Below are 18,719 nucleotides of genomic sequence, written 5' to 3' on the forward strand. Positions count from 1 at the left end.
TTCTTACCTGAGTTGACTTGTGAGTTGCCTTTGGCATAATTGGTAATTGAAAAAAATTTCTGTGTTTGGTTTCCAGTGGTCCTTTCTCCCCATTGGCCACTCTCATAATATCCTTTGCTGCGATTTCCCCCCCCCCGCCCCCCCCCCAGCAGTTCTTGGCCCTGTTCTGTTGCTTTCCAGTTTCCCTTGGTGATTTTCCCCGCCAGATTTATTATCTACTCTTCCTGTGGCTTCTTTTATTATATGTATTAGTAATTTTTATTTTGCCTAACAAACCACCCTGAAACTGAATGGCATACACAAGCATTTATTCTCTTGTTCACAGGTTTGTAGGTTCTCTGTGTTCAGCTTATCTAGTCTGGGCTTGGCTGGGTGGCTGGGCTGCAGAATGGATTTAGATTTGATTCACATGTGTTCTTTCTGCAGCTCAGGCTAAACGGACAGGGGTTACTAGGACGTGTTCTTCTCATGGTGGATCACCAGCACAAGATAGATCATAAAATTCCCTTAAAGCCTCTGCTCCCAAATATACTAATACTACGTTAGCCAAAGCTAGTCACCTGCCTAAGCTTAACATTAATTACGCCCACAGTCAGAGAGCAAGGCAAAGTGACACGGTAAAGAATGTGAAAGTATAATCCTGTTAGGGGTAAAATGAAGAATTGGGACCAATATTCCAATCTACAACATTAAGAAACATACCTCTTTATTCTGGTGACTGCTTTTTAGTCCAGGTTGTCTTTTGTCTGGTAATACGTTTTTCAGGTTTTGTTACTGTATTTTACAGGAATTTCATTTTACAACCCCTTCTGTTTGTCTTTATACTTCAGGTCTGTCTCTTGTAAAGTGCATATTGCTGGGCTCCTCCTCCCCCCCCCCCCCCGCTTTTATCCTGTTAGACTATTATTTTAATAGGTGAGTTTAATTCATTTACATTTATTGTGATTGTTGATTTAAAATTCTCTATTATAGCTTCTTTTTTTTATTGTGCAGGTTTACCTTTATCCCCTTTCTCTCTCCACTGCTTTGGTTTCTTATCCTGGAATTTTTAACATGCATATTTAACAAAACCCAAACTTAAGATTTTAGAACACTTGAACTCCAAACTACCCACCGATTTCTATGTTATTCTTGACTGATATATTGCTTTCTTCTAATTTTAATTACCTGAAATTAGTAGTAATTCATTTGCTCAGTATATACAGCTGACCTTTGAACAACATGGGAGTTAGAGGCATCACTCCCCCTCCTCCCCTCGTAGTCAAAACTCGAAGTAGAACTTTACAGTTGGCCCTCTGTATCTTAGGTTTTGCAACTGCATATTCAACCAACCTCAGATCGTGTAGTATTGTAGTACGTATTTGTTGGGAAAAATCTGCATGTAAGTGGACCCACGTAGTTCAAACCTGTGTTGTTCACGGGTCCTGTATGTGTGTGTATTTTTTCAATTGTATTAAAATTGAGATACCATAACACATAAAATGTACTATCATAATATTTGTACCCCCATGTTCATTGCAGCATTAGTTACTATAGTCAAGATGTGGAAACATCTATCCATTAACAGATGAATGGATAAAATGTGTCATATACGTACAATGGAATACTATTCAGCCTTAAGCAAGAAGGAAATCCTGCCATTTGTGACAACATGGACATTATGCTAAGTGCAATAAGCCAGTCACAGGACAAATACTACATGATTCCATTTACATAAGATATCCAAAATAGAATCAAAGAAGCAGTGAGTAGAACGGTGGTTGTCAGGGGCTGGAGGGAGAGGAAAATGAGGAATTGTTTTCCAATAGGTACAAGATTTCTGTTATGTTCAATGAATAATTTCTAGAGACCTGGACAACATAGTACATATATTAACAAAATGTTATTGTGCATTTTAAAATACGTTGAGAGAGTAGATCTCATATTAGGTGTTCTTACCAAAAAAAAACAAAACAACACAAGGACGTTTTTGGAGGTGATGAATATGTTTAGTACCTTGGTTATGGTATTGGTATCATGGATGTATGTATATGTCCAAACTCATCAGGACATACATGTTAAATCTGTGAAGTTTTTGGTGTATCAGACCTCACCAAAGCTAAAGAATACACAAAAAATTATCATCTTAAGCATTTTTAGGTGTACAGTTTAGTGGCATTACATTTACATTGCTGTGTCACCATCACCACTGTCCATCCATAGAACTCTATCTTGCAAAACAAAAACTCTGTATCCATTAAACAGTAACTCCTCATTCCTTCTGTCCTCCAGTTCCAGGCAACCACCATCCTACCTTTTGTCTCTCTGAATTTGATTACTCTATGTACCTCATGTAAGCCAAATCATACAGTATTTGTCCTTTTGTGACTGTTTTTTTTTAACTTACCATAATGTCCTCAAGGTTCATTCATATTAAAGCTTGTGTCAGAATGCCCTTCCTCTTCAAGGCTGAATAATATTTCATTGTATGTATATATCATATTTTGTTTATCCATTCATCTGTCAATGGACAGTTGGGTTGCTTCATCTTTTGATTATTGCAAATAATACTGCTATAAGCAGGGGTATACAAACAGCTTTTCGAGTCCCTGCTTTCAGTTCTTTTGGGTATATACCCACAAGAGGAATTTCTGGATCATATAGTAATTCTTAATTTTTTGACTGCCATACTGTTTTCCCTAGTGGCTGTACCACTTTAGCAACATCTTCTATCAGTGGCACACAGACAAAAATAAATACCTATTTTCATGGACTTTATATGAGGGGGTGGACAAATGATATGTATGATAAATAAATTATATAACTTGTTAGTGATAATTTCCATAAAAAAATAGAAACTATGTAAAAGATATAAGGAGTATATCCCATGCATAATAATTCTCAAAATTTATTATAATTGAATGTTTTCTATTTTATTGTTTCTGTTCTGTCATTCAGGGCAAGGATTAGTCTACTCTCTTGTGTATCTTTTTTACCATAAATTATAAATTAATATTTCTTAATAGCCATTTTATTTATCATCAGCTATCAATGTGACATGAGTGTAATTCTCATTTCAAATGAAGAGTATGGGAATTATAAATTGCAATTCTTGTTTACTCAAGTTGTCAGGATAGATAGGAAATGGAAGAGCTGGACTTTTAATGCGACTCTCTTTTACTGCAATTCTTGGGTTTTTTGATTCAGCTCTTTATCTGTCACTGCATCAGGCCTATTCTTTTGCTCACAAAATATATTTGATAAGTATGTGAACATCATTATTGTATTTACTTTGTTTCTAAACTCTTGGTGTCTCTATTTGAGCACTTGGTTCAACCTGAGTTGCTGAGTCTTTTGAGTTTTACAGACTCCTGCTGTCTCTGCATCCAGCATCTCTGGTCAGTGACAACAGGCAATGTGAATTACAAACAAGGAAGCTAATTATTTGGAACTGTATCAGTTATCTATTACTGTGTAATAAGGTACCTCAAAATTTAGTGGCTTGAACAACAATAAGCATTTATTATCTCAGTTTTTGTAGCGGGGAATGACTTAGCTGGATATTCTGGTTCAGATATTTCATGAAGTCGCAGTTAAGTTGTTGGCAGAACTGCAGTCATCAGAAGGCTAACTGGAACTGGAGGATTTGCTTCCAAGAGGGCTGGCAAGTTAGTGTTGGCTGCTGGCCTCTCGCTAGGGCTGGTTGAGTGTCTTCTTGGCATGGTGGCCGACTTCCTTCTCAGTACATGACTCAAAAATGTGCAAGACAGAAACCACAATGTATTTTATGACCTAGCCCTGGAAGTCATACACTGTCATTTTTGCAATATCCTATTGGTTGTACAGGTCAACTCTATTCAGTGTGGGAGGGATGTATGAAAGACATGAATACCAGAAAACAGTGATCATTCAGGGCCACCTTGGAGGGTGGTTCCCACAGGGATCCAGTGGGAAGACCTCAGTTGAATTTGATTTGTGTCATAAGCCTACAGGTCCTGGCTCCACAAAGATAAGACAGATCTATGATGTGAGTTGAAAGAACCCTAAAGAGAAGGTAACTATTATGGAAAAAGACCTCCTGATCTGAGACCTTCCCCAGAAGTTAAGGAGTCCTGAGATAGAGGGAACCCTGGAATAGCTGGACCTGCACCCTACCTTAACTCCTCTGCCTAGAGTGAGGAAGGCCTGAGTGACAGCTCAACCTTCAGAGATCAGCAGTAGCTGTCTGACAGTGGAGCGTTTGATGCAGATGTTGGAAAGGCGAGGTGAGGTGGCTCAGAGATGGGCAGTTTAGGAGAGAGGCCATACATTCACAGACAGAGAGAGTAAAAAGAATTAGGAAATTCATTACTCTTACCAAGAAGATTCACAACTTATTGACTGTGCATGGTTGACATCTGTTTTTTATTTTATAAACTTGACTGTTGTCTTTTTAGTAAATTTCAATGTAATTTCTATTTTTTAAAATATGTTTAGATCTTTTTTAAGAGCTGCTGTTAAGTATATAACCATAAACAAAAGTTTCCTATTCCATCCCTTCCCATCCCCTGTTCCCACCACCCATAGGCAAACCACTTTGAACTTTTTTTCATCTCTGCTTTTCTGAATAACATCCTCATACTGCTAATGTTTGATTTCTGTTTTAGGTATTTCCTATTGACTTTTGACATTGGAGATAAGGATTATCTGTTTTCTACCTAACCCCTTGCTTGTTATCCCAGCCCATTCCAACCCACTCTCCTCCTTGCCCTTCTTTCTAATATGGTGTTTTATTAGAGGTTGAACGTTGACCAGATGTCAGGATCTGCATGCATTTTCTTTTGGGCTGGTCAGTTTCCCCAGCAAGAAGTTCTAGATTTTGTCTGAGGAGGAAAAGCCAGAATCCTGCTTTTGGGAGGCAAAAGAAGAAGTTTGCAGGGGAGCATCTCATCTTTCAATATGACAGCTTTCACCTAATTCCCTTATTTTCTCTACATTGCTTCAACCCAACCTTACATTCAGTTCCCAATTTTTCAGTCCCACCCCAAACTCCTCCTGCCTGCAGAAATAGCCATAGGCTCCATTCCTGAGCCTTTCGAGTGTTCAGCCATGATTTCCTCACTCACCTTCACTTAAGCTTTAGCTTTCTCTAAGTTAGACACCAATCATCTGTCTGGCTCTCTAGCTTTCAAAATTTTTGTTGACATCTCTTACCTGCTAAAGTCTTCTATATTCTTTGTCCTTGTGAGTTTCATTTTCTTTTGTTACTTTTATTTGCTTGTGTTTTGGAGAGAGCAGAAATAAATGCAAGTATTCAGTCTTCCATTTTTAACCTGAAGGCCCTGAATTTTTTAGGGTAAATAATAAATTAAGTTATTTTAAAATGACATTAGAATTATAACTGCATTTCATTCCATCATATGAATGTTCCATAATGCCTATAACCTGTCTGTGATTAATTTTTTCCAAATTATTTATAGTGCTTCATAAATAGTTTAATCATTAAATTTTTGTGGTATTTATTATTATATACTTAAGATCAATCTCCTATTAGGAATAATATAGCAGAAGCCTACAGAAATACTATAGTGTCAACGGATTCATTGGGCATCCTATACTTAGCCCTCCAGAAATTCCCATCAGACCCTATATGATTAAATTACAAGCCATCTATGTATATTTCAGTGTCTCTATAGCCTGGTGGTGGTTAACATTTCTCAGAGCTCTGAGGATCATTATAGGGGATCTTAGAGCTGGTGATGAAGATTTCTATATTCCTTTATCTGAAGCTCTGAAGTAAATTGTTTTTTATTTCTCTTTCCTCAGCTTGGCATTATCTGGACTGTGCCCTTTTTGAGGAAGAAGAGGATATGACTAGTTCTCTGGAAGAGGATATGACCAGTTCTCTTGTACGTTTTAAGCATTTACTTGTTTCCTGCATTATTTTACAATGCAGTTGCAGTGGCTTACGTTAACCTACTAGAAAGCTGGATAAAAACTAAATTGAAAATCAAGGTGAGGGAAAATATGGCTAGAAAATCAGAACCAGGGGAAATGCGAGATATGGCTATGCAGAAATAGGTCCATTCAGACTTATTAAAGTTGAGTTCAAATTTGAATTATGATATGGAGAAGCAAAACCAAATGAGACATAAAGTTCACCCCATAATTTGCACTGTTTATGGGGAAGAGCTTACAATTCAAGAAAAAGAAAAGTGTTTCATTGGTACATATTCCAAAGTAACTCCATAATTCTTATAATTTTAACTTCAATTTTTAAAAAGTACATCTTGGCCATAGATTAAAAACTAGAATTATATTCAAGAGTAAATTGAACACCATTTTCAAATGATACTACATGTATGTTGTCTTCAGCTGAAATTTTTTAAGTGGAGCTAAAATATATACTAATATTCTATGGAAAAATCTTACAGTTCTGGTATCTACAACTCTTAAAATGTTTTTTAATGGTCTCAGAAGATGCAGTATTCTTCATCTTCTTGCAGAATGACTCATTTTCCTCTGCTCTTGTTTTTTTTGTTTGTTTATTTCCAGCTCTGGAATCCCTCACACTCCTGTATTTTAAATACTTTCCACTTTACTGCCTCTTTTTCCTCAGCTCCTATCTTTTCCATCCTGAAACACACTTTTTTGACCATATGATTATGTGGCTCATCCAGTTATTTCTCCTGCAGAGTGGTTTTCTGGGCCTAGACAGACTTGGGTTCAAATCTTGGCTCAGCAATTTACTAAGCGCATAATTATGGGCAAGTTTCTTAATCTCTTTGGTCTAAACTACATCATCTGTAAATGGAGATAATAATAATACTTATCCCATAAAAATGTTGGGAGGGTTAAATGTGCATAGTAAGTGCTCCATAAGTAATATTGTTAATTATTAGCTATATAAATCTTTCCTACCTGAAAAGATCTTTGGATGTGTTGGCTGTATTTACTGACCTACCTTTTTAGTTTAACATATAAAACTGATAAGATAAAAGAGAAGATGCCTGATTTGGGTTCACAAAATTAAGCCTTGTCTTCAGTAAAACTCCCATAAATACTGTAATAAGGCAAAACTAGAAACACTTTTTATAGTACATATACAGAAATATACTAACAATTCTTTAAAAACAATAATTAAGAATATAGAAAATTAGGTGAAGAACATGGGGAAGTAGTTGGAAAAAATGCGGATGGCCAATAAATATTTTTAAATAATAATGTCACAAAGAAATAGACCATTAAGATCTGCAGATACATTTTTAGATGTATTTTGAATTAGTTGGTAATGACCATCTTTTATAAGAGGATTCCAAATAATTAGTTCACATGTGCATTTTCTTTATAGAATAAAAAGCTAGAGATAAGGAGTTGTGATCTACAAATAGGACACTCTTAGCTTTCAAAGAATTCATGCAGTTCCTTTCAGATACTAGAACCAGGTGTTTTGTTCTGGACTATCGAATAGAAATGGACTGCCCACATTCCTGCGCATGCAGACCTAAATTCATTCTAGAATATGGATGTAATATTCACGGCAGCTTTTATTTATGTTTGAATAGACTACATAGTAGCTAGAAAAATCTTTTACAATAATGTTATGTTGTTAGTCCTTTTTCTACTTGAAATTAAAGAATTTTAAGAATGCCTACTTCAGTATTAGGATTTATGCAGGTATCTTTTTCTAATCTGTCACTTATATATTTTTTTTTCTGGTTGGGGGGAGGTAATTAAGTTTATGTATTTATTTATTCTTGGAGGAGGTACTTGGCATTGAACTCAGGACCTCATGCATGCTAAGCATGCACTCTACCACTGAGCTATACACCCCACCTTGTCACTTATATGTTATCGTGTATCTTTTGTTGTATAGAAACTTTAAATTTGGATAGTACATCTAGCATATGATAAATATGTGCATCCAATAAGAATTTAGTTAAAATGAATACACAACATTAATTTTGGTAGTTATTGTTAAACTTGGGAGACATTTATTTTTACCTTCCCACATCACTAATCATGGGGACGACTGGCTAAATCTTCTATCTCCTCAGGATAACATACATTATTGAGTGACTGTTACATCCTATGGAGAACTTCAATCTTTCATCCCAGGAGCACTCTTTGAACTGATCTATGCAACATTAATATTTAATAGTCTTTTCTTTCATGAGTTGCCAATGTTGATCTTTTCTAAGATATCTTTCCTAATATTAAGTTATAGAGATAGTTTCTTTTCATAGCTTTGGAGTATTTTTTAACTGAAGTATAGTTGATTTACAATATTGTGTTAGTTTCTGGTGAACAGCATAGTGATTCAGTTCTACACATATATATTTTTTCATATTCTTTTTCATTATAGGTTATAAGCAGCTGTTGAATATAGATCCCTGTGCTATACAGTAGGACCTTGTTGTTTATCTATTCTGCATATAGTAGTTTGTATCTGCTAATTGCAGACTCCCAATTTATCCCTTTCCACCCCTTTCCCCTTTGATAACCATAGTTTGTCTTCTATGTCTGTGAGTCTCTGTTTTGTAAACAAGTTCATTTGTCATTTTTTAAAGATTCCACATATAAGTGGTGTCATATGATATTTGTCTTTCTCTGTCTGACTTACTTCACTTAGTATGATAATCTCTAGGTCATCCATGTTGCTGCAAATGGAATTGTTTCGCTCTTTTTTATGGTTGAGTAGTATTCCTCTGTGTGTGTGTACGTGTGTAGACACCACATCTTTATCCATTCATCTGTCAATGGACATTTAGATTGCTTCCATGTCTTGGCTATTATAAATAATGCTGCTATAAACATTGGGATGCATGTATTTTTTTGAATTAGAGTTTTCTCTGGAAAACACCCAGGAGTGGCATAGCGAGAAAGTGAGTTTTGAGTGCAGGACTTCTTGTGTTTCCAATTATCTGTCTTGAATTGGGGCATACTTGTGGGATCCTGAGACTTCCTGCTGACTTGGAGAAGTACAATTTGATGGATAAAAATATGGGCTCTGCTGCTACACTGCTTGGGCTGGAATTTCAGCTCTACCACATAGTAGCTTTATGACCATGGGAGAGTTATTCTTAACCCTGAGTTCCTTATCTTTCAAATGGACAATAATAGTAGCTATTTCATAACCTTATTAGGTGAATTTTGAAAGTTAATATATCTAAAGAAATTCTAACTGCATGGCACATAGTAGTACTCAATAGATGACAATGATGATGATATTGATGGTAGTAATGATCATAGATCATAGAGATAGTTTCTCAGAAACATTCATTGTGATTCAGCCTTTGGTAATTTTCATTGGTATTTCCTGTTTTTCTATCTTATTTATACTATTTCTTGAATATTCTCCCAAATGTGGGATATAGATTTCTTTCTTAGAGCCTTTATAGATAAATATTTTTCTTTATTTCCTTATTTGGATATTGAAGTTTTTAAATAAGGAGGAAGAGTTAGATATTTGTGATCAAGTAACATTCTTTTCCAGAAATTTATGATTTGTGTTTTAGTTTCTATTATACCACTCTCATAGTTTTCTCATCCTGTGATTGTAATACAATAAGCAAGAAACAAAAACCTGAGACTCTTTCTTTGATGCTTCACTACTGATAATGCCCTTGGCCCTTTACCCACTGTGTATGTTCTCTACAACCCCTCATATCCTTTAGCCATGCATTCAGCTCCCAATTTTAGGTTGATGGACTGAGAAATTGTCATCTCCTCTCTTTGTACTGCTAACTGCATGGTGGAACATTTCCATCTGGAAAGTCCTATAGAAATTTCAAACTTTGCACATTCAAATTTTCATACCCCTCCTCCTTCCTCCTGCCTTAATTCTCTCCCTTCCCTACTTTTTCCGTGTTCTCTTTCTCACTAGATCACACAATTGCTTGGAGTGGTTCTAAGCCAGTTACCTGTGAGTCACATCTAACTCTTCCATCTCTGTCACAGTCCAGTGCAAATCAGTGACCACCATTTCCAGTTTCCTGCATAATAGATGAATTACAAAGTTTGCTGACTCAATAATTAGCATACTCTTATAGGATACTTCTACTATGGTGTATTTTCTCCCACAGTATAAATACAAAATTAGGTAAATATAGACCTGATATACAGTATCTGATCCCTGGATAGTAGCTAAATGAGTTCTTACAGTTTTGATCATAGTGTCTAGTTTTGATGGCTTCAGATTAATTAAGGTTGTGTTTTCACAGGAAACAGTAACATTTAAGGATGTGGCTGTGGACCTCACCCAGGAGGAATGGCAACAAATGAAACCTGCTCAGAGGGACTTGTACCGTGATGTGATGCTGGAGAACTATAGCAACCTAGTCACAGTGGGTAAGAGTAGCTTTGCAACCTTACATAGATTCTTTTCCATTTTTGCAATGTGTGAAGACTTCAGCTTGCCTGATGTCATTAACTAGGCTTCCGTTTCTCCATGTGATTGTATGTGCTTGTCTTCAGAGTAAAGGCTAATTACTTTGTCTTACTGTGGAAGTTCCTCCAGTTCTTACCTTTCACAGGTCAAGTTCCCAGGACTTAGCCCAAAATCTAGATGACTGTCTCTAGCGTTAACATTCAAGTCCTTTGCTGTCTCCCATTATAGGCTATCAAGTCACCAAACCAGATGTGATCTTCAAGTTGGAGCAGGAGGAGGAGCCATGGGTGGTAGAAGAGGAAATATTTGGAAGACACTATCCAGGTAAATAAGTGAAAAGGCAGGTCTGAATAGAAAGCCACATGACAGTTGTTCAGGGGGTTGATACCATTTCACATTTTCCAAGATTTTCTTAAAGGCCCTAGTCTTCTAAAGTGCCTTAGATCATTGTGATGCTTTCAGATGCTATTCATACATTAGAGCAATCTTCCTTTTTCAAATTTAAGAAGGCCAGTAGCCCTATCTGATTTCAGGATACCAAAACTTCCCTAATTCATTTACAGGATTTTGTCCCTGTCTCTGATCCGTAGCTCTCTCTTTCCTTTGTGTTCATAGTGTTTTTTTTCCCTCATGCATTCAATATTTCATGGATGTGTAGTATTTAAAAACAGAGTTTCAGAGTTAGATTCCTTTTCGTTTCTTACCTTCTTCCCATTTTGAAAAGCCTCAGTTTTGTAACAGTATTCACACTTCCCATTGCATTTCACAAACCTCATATTCCCATATAGCTTTGTTTTCTTTGTTTAGTTTTGTGTCGGGGGGAGGGGGTTAGGTTAATTTAATTAATTAATTAATCTATTTTAATAGCAGTACTGGGGATTGAACCCAGGACCTAGTGCATGCTAAGCTCTGCCACTGAGCTAAACCTCCCAGCCTTACCACCCCCACACCAAACTTTAAAAGTTTCTGGATTACAGATTGTTGCCTTCTTTTGCTTATTCCCACCTTTCATTCCTTTAAATTTTTTTTGAAAATATAACACATGCACAGTTGGTTAAAAATATAAATAGTCCAAAAGATAACATTGAAGAGTGAGTCTCTCTCTTATCCTTGACACTCAGTCCCTTTCTTTTCTCAGTTGCATACACTTCTTTTTCAGGGTTGTCCTGAAAAAGTTGTTTATTTTACCATATGAATTTTAGATTCACCTGTCTATTTCCAGAGAAAAACCTGCTGGATTTTTTGTTGGGAATGTGTTAGAAGTATAAATTAACTTTCGGAGAGTTGACATCTTCATAATGTCGAACTTTTCTATCCAAGAACATCATCTGTTTCTTTGTTCAGATCTGTCTGTTTTTATGTCCTTCAGAAATGCTTTCCAATGTTTCCTTTGTAACTTTTGTAAATTTCTTATTAAGGTTTATACCTAAGTAATAGACAAGAGGAAAAAAAAATCAGTACTAGAAGAATTGGAAAGGACCCTGTAAAAAACCATCTTTATTTACAGATGATAAGATAGTATCCCCATAAAACACATGGGAATCAACTGCAACAAATAGTAAGAGAATCTAGTGAGATGGTAGGTTATCAGATTAACAAATAAAAATCAGTGGTGTTCATGTATACTTCAACAATTAAGTAGAAGTTATAAGGAAAAGGAAACCACATTTATAGCCGTAACAATATGGATGAAGTACTATTCTGGGCATAGATATATGGCAGTGTACTGAACAAAGTCCTGTCCTCATGGAGCTTGTAATTTAGTGCGAACTAGTGTCTCTGAGGTTTTGCATGTAAGAAAATACCTTTCTAAAAAACCTTTCTATTTAGCTGAGATTTGGCTGTGTACATAATTCTTGAGCATAGTGTCTTCCTGGACATTTTTGTAGACAGTTACCTAAGGAATTTAGACAGTCCTTTACTGTCTCCTGGCTTTGAATGTTGCTTGGAGAAATCTGAAGCTCAATTGTTTCTCCTCATAGGTGACTTTATATATTTGCTTGGATGCCCATAGATTTCTTTTTTTTTTTTTTAAGCTTTAGAACTTTATGAGGCTTATTGATCAGTCAATATCAGAGTTTCCTTTAAACTTATATATTCATGTTTTTTGGTTTCTATAGTGTCATTGCATAGATCTGATGCTGGTTCCTTTTATAACTATCATTCCTCATCTTTGAATAAGATTATTTCCTGCTGGACCCACTATTTACAGAAGGAGAGTGTTGAAGATTGTCCAGAAAAATGCTCTGAGCTAGTAGGAAGCCTCTGTTGCTCATTTGACCTCTTTTATCACACAGAGTTTTGTGTTGAAAGTTGGGTTGCCCTTTGCTTCTCCTGAATCAGAGATTATCAGTTGCTTGCTTCCTCTGGCACTTAGTATCTATTCTGCACCCCAATGCCAGCAGCCTGCTTGTACAAGAATAATGTCTATTTCACATCTCCTTGTTTAGCTCTGTCTTTCCTACCATTTGACAGGGCCAGATAAAGACCATGATGTTCCCGCCTGTTATAAACACATCTGGATCCCATTTTTGCAAAAAATGACTCATTCATTCTGCCCACAGGGTGTGCCTTCTGTGGAGAACTCTGTTCACCATGCTTTCTGTCTGAGTTAAGAGAGAACAGCCACTGTCCCTGGCTTTTTCCCTACTTGGTTCAGTCTGTCCTCTGGTCTTTCCTTATGCACTGGAATTGGAGTTTAGCTGTCTTGCTTTTATTGAAGATATATTTTCTTTTTCTGTTTCTTCTTCATGTTTGCAGAGAGGAGAGGAGACAGAGATGTTTAGTTCCACCATATTGAAACAGCGAAGTCCTCTTCTGTATTTATCCTGTGGATCACCTTCTTGGAACTTTCTTCTTTGCTCCTCTCTAAAGGATTCTGATTTCTCCTTAGTTCCTGTTTATTGTTCATTTCTTATTCCCTTATGAACTGTTTTACATGGCTTCTTTTCTCCAGCCCTCATTGAACATTATATATAATGGTTCTAAATTACATAGAGACTCCTTTTTCCTTTATGATATAGGTGTGTTCATATCTTTGAGTCAGTATATATCTGCAGAAATGACAAGATTGGAATATGTTGTCTTTAATGTCTCCAGTATTGTGAAACTCTTCACAACTTTGCCTTTAAGTGTGGCTTTAAGTGTGCCTTTTATGAGTGCTCTTACCTGTCTTGGTTCTAGAAGTTGTTTAACTTTGATCTCAGTTTCTAATAAATGGTCCCCAGCATTTCCAGCCTATATAAATCCTCCCCCATCTCTGAGCTAACTTTCTACTTTCATCTACTGGAGTGACTTGGTGTCTAAAAACATATAAGACAGTACTGTGTTATAGTATATATTTTCAGACTTTGATGTCTGAGACTTAAGTTATTAACTCACCAACAGAAAGTAAGTCTGTGTCTTATTCTTCATGTAAAAGATTCATGAATTGATTAATGTAGAGCTATATTTAGAGAGATTTTTCTTATTGTTTTTGTTGTTTTAAAATACTTACAGAACTTCAGAGTAAGTGCAGAAGGATTCAGTTAGAGTTTAAAAAAAAAGACAGCAGAACCACATGAAATATTGTTGAAATCTTAAGTTACATGTGAGGCATTTATTTAGTAAATGAATGAATCAGACAGAGAATACCTTAAAAGTTTTAAGAGAAGGGCTGTAGAAGGAGTAACAAGATCAAGAAAGTATTTGTTTGTTTCTTTGTTTGTTTTAAAGAGGGCTTAAAGCTGTTTTCCTGTTAAGATCTGTAGATCTTAAGACTTACTTAGGAAATGAAAAAAAATAACAAAAGATTTGGAGAGTAAAATTAACATGACATATTTGTGGAGTAAAATTATAAGTATGTCTGATTGTAAAGGATTAGTGAAATACCTGGTGGGTTATCTAGTAGAGAGTCAGAGAGTTCCAATCTTTGTCTGCTTTCAGGACCTCTTTTATGTTTTTAAATGTTGTTGGCAATTTAACTTTATCCCTTCTTTAACCACTGAAGCTATAGTTTTGCCTTTTGCCTGGTTGCATCTAACTTGGCAGCAAGGTTACAATAGTTAGTTACAAGCAGACGCTTGTAAGATAACTGAATATAAAGATTTAAAAATATCCAGTTATCTGAATTTTCAGTAACCCACAGCTGATGGAACTCCAAGAGTATGGAAAACCAACATAGAGCCAATGACACAGAAAAGAATATTATCATTTTGGTAACAGTATGTGAGCCATGATGAAAGAACAAAAGCTGAACACAACAGGATTTGATGGTTGCTGTGTACATCTTACTGCATCTTATGTTGGTTTGTGTCACTTTGAGAAATACTGAGATTGATCATGTGTTGAGACAGATGCATGTGTTGTGAATCAGAATTCACCTGTTTTAAAGATACTTATTAACCTTTCACTTAAGGATTTTAGCAGCCATTGATGATTATTGCCTAGATCCATTATTTTATTCGCTGAAATTCTCCAGTAAAGAACTCTCATCAATTATGTGATTACCCTGATATATGTATCTACAGACCAAGAAAGATAAATACTCAACTCATTTTTCACTGCTTATTTTGTTATCATTGACATACTGTTACTACTGAGCCAAGATATGGCTGTTAATTACATATCTTTGTATTACTTTTTATCATTTCTACAATTACTACTTAGCTAATTTTTCTGCTTGCTTTGTTTTTTTAATCTAGTTTTAATTTTACTGAGCTCTTAAAATCTTTATTTAAATAAGGAATCCATGAATGTCATTAGTTTACTTCATGTTGATATATGAATGGATAAGAAGGAAATTCTAAAATTCTTACAGTTAACACATTTGTGTTGCTCTTTGAGTACGAGACATAGTGTATTGTAATGGTTAGATTAGAACCTAGGAGTGTTTTGTGGAATCCAAAAGCCAATTCTGTGGATCTCTTCCTATCTCCTACCTGGAGGTACATGCCAGTACCTGTGAGGCTAACCAACAGAAAGGAATTGGAGGTCTCACTATTCAAAATATAAATGTTTGTATAATTCCTACTTTTTTAATATGAAGCCATTCCTCTGTATCTAGTTCACTTATTCCTATGTCTAGAGCCTCTGTGTTTCGTTTTCTTCAGAAAGTGAGGCTTCCTTTTCCTGCTTGGATGGTGGACACATGGCTACTTCCTGTGTGGACTCAGGGGTTGTGGTGTATTGGTCAAGGTTCAGTCATAGAGAAAAGAATCTATTCACTGGTGATTTAAGAAGGAAGGAATTTATGTGAAGGTATTAAATACCCCCACAGAATTTGGGGGAGGACTGAAGGACAGACTATAGGATAAGCCTTTAGGAATAAGTCTCAAAACCATACCATAGAAGTGAGCTGCTACTGTGTGATCAAGAAATTGCTTCTTGTTGAACCAGGAAAGTGCCTCTACAGCTTCCATTTCTGTTGTAACATCACAAACAAAATGCCCACTTTTTTTCCCCTTTAAATTCATTTTTGAATTAAAATGTTGTATGGTGAATCTAAATCACATTCAGAACCCTGCATTCAAATGTGTCTAGGAAATGTACTTCTAACTGTCTCATCCTTTGCAGGATGGAAAAACATAGGAGATTGGAATAGATGTTACCTAAGCAGATCCATAATATCTGCCTCAGGGATCTGCTCCCTTTTCAGACTCTAGATTAATCCTCTTTTTTTCAGCCCTACTCTTATCTCTGCCTTTTGAGTACCTGAATCCTCCAATTCTTGAGGTTTTGCAGTGTCTTATCGCCAAATCACTTTGTTGCTTGACATTTAAATCTTGATAGCACAAAACTTGAATTTCTTAGCGCAGCTATCAGTTGACAGTTCTCTATATGCCTTTCATCATCCATTATTTTGTTGAAATCTCTTATTTACTCTTTTTACACTCCTAGTTCCTTTGCTCCTGTGGGTTTGAATCTTTATTCTTTTGCTGTCATTTTAATGGAAATTTCCATTAAAATGACAGCAAAAGAATAAACGGCACAATCAATCCATTGTGTTAAACCACAAGTGTTAATTTTATCCTCTAGTCATTTGACTCCCTATCCAGTTATTTATGTGTTTGCTTTTTCATCTTAATTATTCTATTCATTTTACTGATTTCTGCATTGTATAAGTACACATTTAAATCAATCAAAGCAGCGTGGGCCTATTGGCAGTTTTCTCTCCATAGTATTATCTATAGGAGTTAACTTCTCAAGTCTTAGGAACTAGGGACATTTGCACTTTAGATTTCTTTTGTATTTGGAGACTAGAGCCAACAACAAAGATCAACCCCACTTTAGGGAATTTCGGAAATGTTATCAATAGTGCAGTAGTAGAAAAATTCAAAAGTAATTTTTGGTCCTCCATTTTAGAAGTTTGGGAAGTTGATGAACAGATCAAGAAGCAACAGGAAACACTTGTGAGGAAAGTCACATGCATCTCCAAGAAAACTCTAATAAAGGAAAATGTCATTGAATGTAAAAAAGTTGCCAAGATATTTCCTCTGAGCTCAGACATTGTTACTTCAAGACAAAACTTCTATGAATGTGACTCTCTTGATAAGGGTTTTGAACATAATGTAGATTTACTTAGTTATGAGAAAGGCTGTATAAGAGAGAAAAGCTATGAGTGTAATAAGTATGAGAAACCATTTTACCATTGCTCATCCCATCTTGTAACCCCCTTTAAGTGTAATCATTGTGGACAAGACTTTAGTCATAAATTTGACCTCATCAGACATGAGAGAATTCACGCTGGAGAGAAACCCTATGAATGTAAGGAATGTGGAAAAGCTTTCAGCAGGAAGGAAAATCTTATTACACATCAAAAAATTCATACTGGAGAAAAACCATACAAATGTAATGAATGTGGAAAAGCTTTCATTCAGATGTCAAACCTCATTAGACACCAGAGAATTCATACTGGAGAGAAACCTTATGCATGTAAGGATTGTTGGAAGGCCTTCAGTCAGAAATCAAATCTCATTGAACATGAGAGAATTCATACTGGAGAGAAACCCTATGAATGTAAGGAATGTGGAAAATCCTTCAGCCAGAAGCAAAATCTTATTGAGCATGAGAAAATTCATACTGGGGAGAAACCTTATGCATGTAATGAATGTGGTAGAGCTTTTTCTCGAATGTCATCTGTTACCCTACATATGAGAAGTCACACAGGGGAGAAACCTTATAAGTGTAATAAATGTGGAAAAGCCTTCTCTCAGTGCTCAGTATTTATTATACATATGAGAAGTCATACAGGTGAGAAACCCTATGTATGTAGCGAATGTGGGAAAGCTTTCTCTCAAAGTTCATCCCTTACTGTACATATGAGAAATCATACAGCTGAGAAACCCTATGAATGTAATGAATGTGGAAAAGCCTTCAGCCGGAAGGAAAATCTCATCACACATCAGAAAATTCATACTGGAGAGAAACCTTATGAATGTAATGAATGTGGGAAAGCTTTTATTCAGATGTCAAACCTCATTCGACACCAGAGAATTCATACTGGTGAAAAACCCTATGCATGTACAGTATGTGGGAAAGCCTTTAGTCAGAAATCAAATCTCACTGAACATGAGAAAATTCACACGGGAGAGAAACCCTATCATTGTAATCAGTGTGGAAAAGCTTTCAGTCAGAGGCAGAACCTCCTTGAGCATGAAAAAATTCATACTGGAGAGAAACCATTTAAATGTAATGAATGTGGTAAAGCCTTCTCTCGAATCTCTTCCCTTACTCTTCATGTCAGAAGTCATACAGGGGAGAAACCCTATGAATGTAATAAATGTGGAAAAGCCTTCTCTCAGTGCTCGTTACTTATTATACATATGAGAAGTCACACTGGAGAGAAACCCTTTGAATGTAATGAATGTGGGAAAGCATTCTCTCAAAGAGCATCCCTTTCTATCCATAAGAGAGGTCATACAGGTGAGAAACGCCGAGTATACTAAATGAATAAAGACCTCTTAAATTCAACCCATGCTTTCCTTAACTTTAAAAATCTTGGCATAATCTCAAAAAATGAACCAGATCTCTATGAAAAAAATATAAAGCTTTATTGAAGGGCAAAAGAGTAAATGGAGAGAAATATGATGGATATAGATGGAAAAACTCAGTATCATAAAATGCCAGAACTCCCCAAGTTAATCTATAGACCTAATATAGTTCCAAACATCTAAGAAGAATTTGCCAGGATCTTTAAAAAACTCTAAAATTCATGTGAAATAGAAGTCTATGGATTGTTGAGATGATTTTGAAAAAGAACAGAGAGGACACACCTTCTAGCAAATACTACACATTTTATGAAGTTATGGTTATAAAATAGTGTGAGATATTAGTGCATTAATGGGTAAGTAAAAAGATTTTACAGAATGTAAGTAACTAATGAATATATGTG

The 18,719-nt window shown here is 35.8% G+C and overlaps 2 protein-coding genes across 2 annotated transcripts in view; both read left to right on the top strand.

The window, feature by feature from the left end:
- Positions 1 to 18,719, top strand: part of LOC116666048 (translation initiation factor IF-2-like) — a 407,644-nt gene that overhangs the window by 41,526 nt on the left and 347,399 nt on the right. The window lies entirely within an intron of this gene.
- LOC102510024 (zinc finger protein 728) overlaps positions 1 to 18,719 on the top strand; it is a 62,235-nt gene that overhangs the window by 547 nt on the left and 42,969 nt on the right. The window contains exons 2-5 of the mRNA XM_032487412.1: positions 5,785 to 5,867; positions 10,182 to 10,308; positions 10,577 to 10,672; positions 16,691 to 18,264. Of these exons, the coding sequence (XP_032343303.1) occupies positions 5,785 to 5,867; positions 10,182 to 10,308; positions 10,577 to 10,672; positions 16,691 to 18,264 (1,880 nt within the window). The remainder of the gene's footprint in view (positions 1 to 5,784; positions 5,868 to 10,181; positions 10,309 to 10,576; positions 10,673 to 16,690; positions 18,265 to 18,719) is intronic.

Source organism: Camelus ferus, chromosome 9 (genome assembly GCF_009834535.1).
Source record: "Camelus ferus isolate YT-003-E chromosome 9, BCGSAC_Cfer_1.0, whole genome shotgun sequence".
NCBI classification, from domain to species: Eukaryota; Metazoa; Chordata; class Mammalia; order Artiodactyla; family Camelidae; genus Camelus; species Camelus ferus.